The sequence below is a fragment of the Arachis ipaensis genome, chromosome B05 (assembly GCF_000816755.2).
Source record: "Arachis ipaensis cultivar K30076 chromosome B05, Araip1.1, whole genome shotgun sequence".
In the NCBI taxonomy this organism is placed as follows: Eukaryota; Viridiplantae; Streptophyta; class Magnoliopsida; order Fabales; family Fabaceae; genus Arachis; species Arachis ipaensis.
Genome location: NC_029789.2, coordinates 19,793,465 through 19,802,149, shown reverse-complemented (window position 1 = coordinate 19,802,149; position 8,685 = coordinate 19,793,465). Strand labels below are relative to the sequence as shown.

Genomic DNA, 8,685 nt, shown 5'->3' with positions numbered 1-8,685 from the left:
CACACCCATACACCCGCTCCAAGTTAGTTCAAGGCATCACCCTCTCACCCTCTCGTCGTTACCCGACTCGCCGAGCACCCGAGATCCCTCAAGTAACGAACATTGGCGCCGTCTGTGGGGACCCTAGAGCTGACATGGAGCGACTCCCCACGTCAGAGGAACTTCACGAAGGAGGAGGGCCCGCTTGAGTAGAGCGAGTTCGACGGCTCGCGCCGGCGAAAAACCGCGATCCTCCGCTCACCCAAGCCAACCAATCTACACCAAGACCCCCGAAAGATGTCCCTTCGGAGGGACGGGAGCCGACAACGCCAAGATCATGCAGGAGCTTAGATACAGGGTACAAAACCTCGAAAGGGAGCTGGCAGTGAGGAGCCGATCCCACGGAGACGTTAGCCGATCCCACGGAGACGTCGGCTGATCCCGCACCCACTCCCCCTCCCGGAGATACGAGAATCAGGAAAGGAGCCCGACAAGATGCGAAGATGAAGCGTATACACAGGCAACCTCCCGGCCTACCCAAGGTAGGTCCGAGAGCCGCGGGGAGTCCCAAAAGGGAAAATCCAAGAAACGACTGGAACCCGTTATCATGGGAGCCACCCCTTTCTACCCCCTCGATCCTCAAGCTCCAGCTTCCAAAAAATTTCGACAAGCCAACGGACATGAGGTACGATGGGACTAAGGACCCGCAAGAGCACCTCACAGCATTTTCAAGAATGAATTTGGAAGGGGTAGGCGACGCAGTAAGGTGCCGAGCATTTCCCGTGACGCTGGCCGGCCCAGCAATCCGATGGTTTAACGTGCTCCCACAAGGATCCATCACGGCCTTTACAGACATCTCCCAAAGCTTCCTAGCTCGGTTCATGACACGCATAGCCAAGGCAAAACACCCGATCAACTTGCTAGGGGTTACCCAAAAACTCGGAGAGCCAACCAGAAAGTTCCTGGATAGGTTCAACATCGAATGCTTGAAAATCGACGGCCTCACAGACTCGGTTGCCAGTCTCTGCCTAACAAACGGCCTACTAAACGAGGACTTTAGGAAGCACTTCACCACCAAGCCTGTCTGGACCATGCAGAAAATTCAAAGCGTGGCTAAGGAATACATCAATAATGAGGAGGTAAGGTAGGTTGTAGCAGCCAATAAACGGCAGCTCTCGAATCCCCCAGTTCGGCAGGCCCCCCAGGTCGACAGATAAAGGAAAAATCCCAGGAACGGGACCTTGGCCAAGCAACCCAAGCAACCTCCACGGGTAGGGATGTTCACGAACTACACGCCACTCACGGCGCCTATAGTTGAAGTCTACCAGCAGATTGCGGACAAGGAAATCCTATCCAGACCTAGACCATTGAAAGAGAGAACAGGAGGCAACAAAAGCCTTTACTGTGATTATCATAAAGGATTCAGTCACAAGACCCAGGATTGCTTCGATCTCAAAGATGCTTTAGAACAAGCCATCCGAGAAGGGAAGTTTAGCGAGTTCTCCCGACTCATCCGAGAACCGAGGAGGCAGGAACGAGAATGCTCCGAAGAAGATCATAGCCGAACTGTCAAACCAAGACAAGAGCCCATTGGGAACGCCGACAACCCCCAACTTTCGTGCTCAACATCGTGGTCGGGCGTGACACCCCCCAAATCTAAAACAGCAGCAAAAAAGGATATCTGGGTCCTCTCCATCTCGACAGGAGGTCCCACCCCCCCAAGTAGAGGACCTCCCATGATATCCTTCGGTCTGGAAGATAAATGGTTTCACAATCTCCCCGAAAACCCCCCCATGGTAATCACAGCAATGGTCGGGACGGAGTTAGTCAGACGAATCCTCGTTGATACCGGGGCCGACTCCAACATCTTGTTCAGGAATGTATTCGACGCCATGGGGCTCAAGGAATCTGACCTCAAGAGTCACCATCACGGGGTCATGGGGCTGGGTGATAACTATATAAAACCCGATGGGACGATCTCTCTCCCAATCTGCCTAGGAGCCAGTGACACCAAGAGGTCGATTATGGCGGACTTTGTAGTCCTCAGAGACTCCACAGCCTACAACATCATTCTAGGGAGAAAGACTATCAACGAGTTCTCAGCCGTGATATGTACTAAATTCCTAACAATGAAGTTTTTAACGGACAAGGGAACCGTTGGCTCAATTAGGGGAGACTTAGAAGCGGCGGTCGCCTGCGACAACGCCAGTCTCTCCCTAAGAAAAGAGTCTAAGAAGGCAGCCGGTGTGTTCTTGGCAGACCTGGACGTAAGGATGGAGGACAAGCCAAGGCCGGAACCAGAAGGGGACATGGAGAAGTTTCAGATAGGAAAGTCGGCAGAGCAGTTTACCTTCGTAAACAGGAACCTGCCTCACAAACTCAAGGGCCCCCTCATGGAGGTCGTAAGGGCGAACATTGATCTCTTCGCATGGACACCATTAGACATGCCGGGCTTGGACCCCGAAGTCATGTCTCACCGACTAGCCGTCAAACCGGACGTCAAGCCAGTAGCCCAACGGTAAAGAAAGATGTCCCAAGAAAGGGCCGACGAGGTGGCCAAGCAAATAGCTGGGCTACTAGAAGCCGGATTCATCAAAGAGCTCGAGTACTCGACGTGGCTGTCCAACGTCGTCCTCGTCAAAAAAGCCAGCGGGAGGTGGAGAATGTGTGTCGACTACTCCGATTTGAACAAAGCATGCCCTAAAGACTCCTTCCCCCTCCCCAACATTGACACCTTGGTGGATGATGAACTTGAAGATTGATGGTTTAGAATTCACAATAAATTCTCGTTGCAAGTATAGTTTCTAAATCAAGCAATAATCCTTTCATACAAAAACTTGTTTGTCACTTAAGCAAATCCAATAAAATTGATAACCGAAGTATTGAAATCTCGGGTCGTCTTCTCAAGAAATTGCAGGGAGGTATGATTTATTATTGGTTATGAAATTGTATATTTTTGGGTTTTTGAAATAGGGAACAAGTAATTTAAATGGCAAGGAAAGATAAATTAATAATTAGAAAAATTCTTGGCAAGGTATGAGAACTGGAAATCTTATCCTAGTTATCCTTATCAGGTGTGATGAGGATTGTTTATCGCTCCCACTTAGTTAACCCATACTAGATAAAGGAAAGTTAAGTGGACCAATCAATTTGATCCTCATGTCCTAGTCAACTCCTGTGGAAAGACTAGCTTTAGAGGGATCTAAATTAATCAGCAAATTCTAATTTTCAATCAACAGCTGTATTTGACAACTCAAGTGTCACCAATTACTCAACCACAGCCAAAAGGGAAAAATCTAGGTTACTTATATCATAAATAGAAGGAAACAATCTTAAATCTGAAATACCTCGAATTGTATTGAATCAAATTAAACATAAGAATCCATAAACCAATTTGGCGAAATAAACAACTAAAGTAATTCAATGAATAAAAGTAGAAGAGAACATAAAGTAAAGGAATATTGAACCTGGAATAAAGAGACAATCCTAAAATTAATAGAAATCCTAAATCCTAAGAGAGAGGAGAGAGCCTCTCTCTCTAGAGAACTACATCTAAAACTTAAAATTGTGAATTATTAATGTTGTCTCTCCCCCTTCTCCCTTGATTCCCCCATTTTCTGGCTTCTATTCTGTGTTTCTGGGCTTGGATTTGGGCCGAAAAAGGGTCCAGAAATCGCTGGGGGCGACTTCTGCAATTTTCTGCAAGTGGCGTCCGTCACGCGTGCGCGTGGGTCACGCGTTCGCGTCATTTGGAGTTTTTCCTTGTCACGCGTACGCGTCAGTCACGCATTCGCATCGTTTATGCTCTGTTCTAGGCATGCGTCCGCGTCGTCCACGCGTACGCGTCACTGCCATTTCGCGCTAGGCACACGTCCGCGTCGTCCACGCGTGTGCGTCGCTGCCTTTTTCTTCAAAACTCCATTTTTTGTGCTTTCCTTCCATTTTTTGTATGTTTCCTTTCTGTCCTCTAAGCCATTCCTGCCCTATGAAGCCTGAAAATACTTAACACACAGATCACGACATCGAATGGTAATAAAGGATAATTAAAATAATTATTTTTAAGGCATAGGAAACATGTTTTCACATATATCATAAAATAAGGAAGGAATAGTAAAACCATGCAATTCATATGAATAAGTGGGTGAAGAATTGATAAAAAAATACTTAATTGAGCACAAGATGAATTGTAAAATAGGAGTTTATCAGTGGATTCGGCAGCAGGATATCGCTTCCTCAACTTCATGGACGCGTACTCCGGCTATAACCAGATTCCGATGCACCGACCTGATGAAGACAAAACGGCGTTCATAACGCCAGGAGGCACCTACTGCTACAAGGTAATGCCATTCGGACTAAAGAACGCAGGAACCACCTACCAAAGGCTAATGAGCAAGGTCTTCCATGACCTCATCGGCAAAACGGTAGAAGTTTACGTCGACGACATCCTGGTGAAAATAGCAGAACCAAACAGCCTTATAGACGACCTCCAAGCTATCTTCAAGGCAATAAGGAAATTCAAGATGAGGCTCAACCCACTCAAATGCGCATTTGCCATGGAAACAGGGAAATTCCTAGGCTTCATGATAACGCAAAGAGGGGTAGAGGCCAACCCAGACAAGTGCGAAGCCGTCCTCAAGATGACAAGCCCAGGATGCGTCAAAGACGTGCAACAACTCACCGGGAAAATTACGGCTTTGTCCCGATTCCTCGGAGCCTCGGCGGAAAAGGCCATCCCATTGTTCAATCTAATGAAGAAAGGGATCGCCTTCGAGTGGACATCGGCGTGTGAAGAGGCATTCAGCCATTTTAAAAAGATACTCTCGGAACCTCCCGTGCTCAGTAAACCCAGAGAAGGAGAACCTCTGTACCTATACCTGGCGGTAACCACACAAGCCATGGCAGCAGTCCTTGTCCGAGAAGAAGACAAGACTCAGCACACAATATACTTCATCAGCAAGGTACTCCAATGAGCGGAGCTGAAGTACACCAAGCTGAAAAAATTGGCTTATGCCCTACTAACCTCGTCCAGAAGGCTAAAGCAATACTTCCAAGGGCACGTAATAATCCTCAGAACTGACCAGGTCATACGACAAGTCCTCCAGAAACCTGACCTCGCGGGGAGAATGATGGCATGAGCAGTAGAGCTGTCTCAGTATGACTTGCAGTACGAACCCAGGCAGGCAATTAAAGCCCAAGCAATGGCCGATTTTCTGGTAGAAGTCACGGGGGAAACAGTCGATATACTGAGCACACGGTGGAAGCTCCACGTCGACGGAGCATCCAACCAAACGTTCGGAGGAGCCAGAATCATCCTCGAGAACTCGGCAGGAGTAGCTTACGAACAGTCGATCAAGTTCGACTTCCCAGTTTCCAACAACCAAGCAGAGTACGAAGCACTGATAGGAGGACTAATCCTAGCCAGAGAAGTTGGAGCATCAAGGGTAGAAGTTAGTAGCGACTCCCAGGTCGTCACCTCCCAGGTAAACGGCAGCTACCATGCCAGGGATACGCTACTACAAAAATACCTAGAGAAGGTAAAAGAGCTATGCAAAAGCTTTGAGGAAGTCGTGATCCAGCATGTCCCTAGAGAAAGAAACGCCCGAGCAGACCTCCTCTCCAAGCTTGCGAGCACTAAACCCGGAACGGGAAACAGGTCTCTAATCCAAGGGCTAGCAACTTAACCAGCAATCATCTTGTGCACAACCCAAATGCCAAGCCCCCCCTCATCGATAGACCCTATCCTCCGATACTTGGAACACGACGAAGCCCCCGAGAACGAGAAAGAAGCACAAGCCACCAGGAGGGAAGCCCCCAAATATGTGATCATACAAGGGTAGTTATACAAGCGAGGGCTCCACCAACCCCTACTCAAGTGCCTACGCCCCAAACAAATGGACTACGTCCTAAGCGAAGTGCATGAGGGGTGTTGTGGCCACCATATCGGGGGAAGGTCGTTAGCAAGAAAGATTGTCCGGGAAGGATATTATTGGCCTATAATGATGTCGGACGCTCAGGAGTTCGTCAAAAAATGCAAAAAATGCCAAGAAAACACCAACTTCCATAAAGCCCAACCCGAAGAACTCAGTTTGATGATGGCTCCACGACCTTTCGCCCAATGGGAAGTCGACCTCTTAGGGCCATTCCCACCCGGGCCAGGACAAGTGAAATACTTAATAGTAGCCATAGACTACTATACCAAATGGGTGGAAGCTGAACCACTAGCCAGCATATCTTCAGCAAATTGTCAAAAGTTCATGTGGAGGCAAGTAGTTACCAGATTCGGAATCCCAGAATCCATCATATCGGATAATGGGACACAGTTCACCGACAAGAAGTTCAAAGAATTCCTCTCAGGGCTAGGAATCAAGCAAAAGTTCTCCTCACTCGAGTATCCCCAAAGCAACGGCCAGGTAGAAGCAGCCAACAAAGTTATCTTAAAAGGGCTAAAGAAACGACTTGAAGGGAAGAAGGGCTCATGGACAGATGAGCTAGCCTCAGTCTTATGGTCTTACAGAACCTCCCCCTCAATCATCTACTGGCGAAACCCCCTTCCGACTCACATACGGGGTCGACGCAATCATCCCAGTCGAAATAGGGGAGCCGAGTCCAAGGTTACTCCTTGGAGGATGAGACGAGGCAATCGAGAAGGACCTGGTTGACGAAACAAGATAGATGGCACATCTGACAGAGACAGCAATCAAGCAAAGGATAGCCCTAAGGTACAACAATAAAGTGCTAAAAAGAAGCCTTGGGGAAGGCGACCTGGTCTTACGACGCAACGACATAGGACCGCCAACCCCGGGAGAAGGCAAGTTGGCCGCGAACTGGGAAGGACCTTACAGGGTAAGAGAAGTCCTCGGCAAGGGCGCCTACAAGCTAGAGAGGTTGGATGGAAGCGAGGTGCCGAGGACATGGAACATGGCAAACCTAAAAAGGTTCTACTCATAAGAAGAAGCGACCACACGACCTAACGACCCCGCTCCCTCAACACTTTAGTTTCCTTTCCATTTCTTTTTCCACTTCCATCTTTTAATTATAGATTACATCATTCCTTTGTTTTAAGTTCTATATATGCATATGCAGTAAATTTGTCTTTCGCAAGATATACGCCAATACAAGAAAACGGCAAAACGACGAGTGGCCGACCTAACGGAAACCCGGGACTGATCACCCCGGGAACCAAAGGGACCCAAACCTAAAAAGCGCAACTTAAAAGCAACAAGCAACAAAAATGGTAAATACCATAAAAACGGTAAACCAAACACCAAAAAGGCCACGACGGCCCGGATAAGCAAAACATTAAAGTAAGCAAAGCCACGACGGCCCGAGCAAGCGAATACCAGTACAAAACATTAAAGGCCTAAATTAAAAGTAAAATATGAGTATTCATTACAACTGAAGGCGCCACAAACGGCCCAAAAAACAAAAGCGACAAGTACAAAAAGAAGAAAGAAGGAAAAGCGAGCCATCGAACTCAGGGCATATGGATATCCACGATCTTCCCATCCTTAACCGTCTTGAATGCCCCAATTTGGGAAAGGTCAAGGTCGGGAGCTAACACAACCACTTGATCCTTAATCCCCTCCTCAGTTAGCTTCACGGCCTCCCAAGCCTCTTTCACGATCTCCCTATTCTTTTTCTTCAAGGCAGACACCTCCTGACGAGCAGCCTTAGCTGAGCCCTCTGCCAAAGCAAGTTTCTCCTCCAAATCCTTAACCTTCTGCTCAGCAGCACCAGTTTCAGCACGAGAAGCATTTAAATCTTTCATCAGGGCAAGGTCCCGCTCCACCAGCCTGTTAATCTCTTTGGCATCCTCCTCTGCCTTCTCCTCCTGCTCAGTCAATTTTATCTTCAGAGACCCCTCCCGAGATCTCGAATCCATCAGATCCTTCTGGGAGTTCTGAAGTTTCCCTTCCAAAGCATGAATATTTCCCAAGACAGGCTCCACCTTCTTGGCAATAGTGGCAGCTCGGAGAAGGCTGCGATAGATCCACCTTGCCTGGCCTGAGAGGTCGGCATCCCGGAAAAACTCCTCGGTGCCGGGGAGCAATTGGGACTCGATAAAACCCCCAGCATCAAAGTTCTTTTCCATAACGGAAAGAGCCTTCCCCGAGTCCCGCTTTCTCTTCTTTGGGTTACTAACGATATGAAGGTCATCATCACCAGACCCCAGACCCTCCTCCTCAAAGGGGACCTCCTCCTCAACATCTGGGTTCCCTGAAGTGTTCTCAGGAGGGACCTCAGCTGTCTCCACTTGTCCCTAGTCAGCCCCAGCGACCTGACCACTAACCTCGCCAGCGACCTCCTGACCATGATCCGCCGAAGGAGTCACCGAGGAGTCCTCATCACTCCCTTGAATGAGGTTCATCAGATCAGCCATAGTAGTCTTCCCACCAGCCATGGAAACTACATACCAAAAACAAAATGTGAGCAACGGAAAAGTGAAACACTAAGCAAAATACAAGAAAACAAAGAACTCACCAACATACGACCAACCGGTCTCCCGATCCCCCATAACCATATGAGGATTAATATTTTTCTCGCCAAAAATGGCCAACAAGATGTCAGCAATATTACGATCTTCCAAACTCAACAAATCATAAGATATTTTGAGCAAACCCATTACAAAAGGAGAAAAAGGAAGACGAACTCCCAGGGAAGTAAACATGGGTCTATAAACCCACAACCAATCAACCACGCACGGAG

At 48.1% G+C, this 8,685-nt stretch overlaps 1 protein-coding gene across 1 annotated transcript; it reads left to right on the top strand.

Annotated features, from left to right (window-relative positions):
- Positions 5,979–6,638, top strand: LOC107640324 (uncharacterized protein K02A2.6-like). The gene has a single exon (XM_016343854.1). It carries the CDS (start codon positions 5,979–5,981, stop codon positions 6,636–6,638), a length of 660 nt encoding a protein of 219 aa, XP_016199340.1.

What these genes read in the sequence shown, in the direction of transcription:
- LOC107640324 (XM_016343854.1), top strand. Translation starts at nt 5,979, where the DNA reads ATGTCGGACGCTCAGGAGTTCGTCAAAAAATGCAAAAAATGCCAAGAA.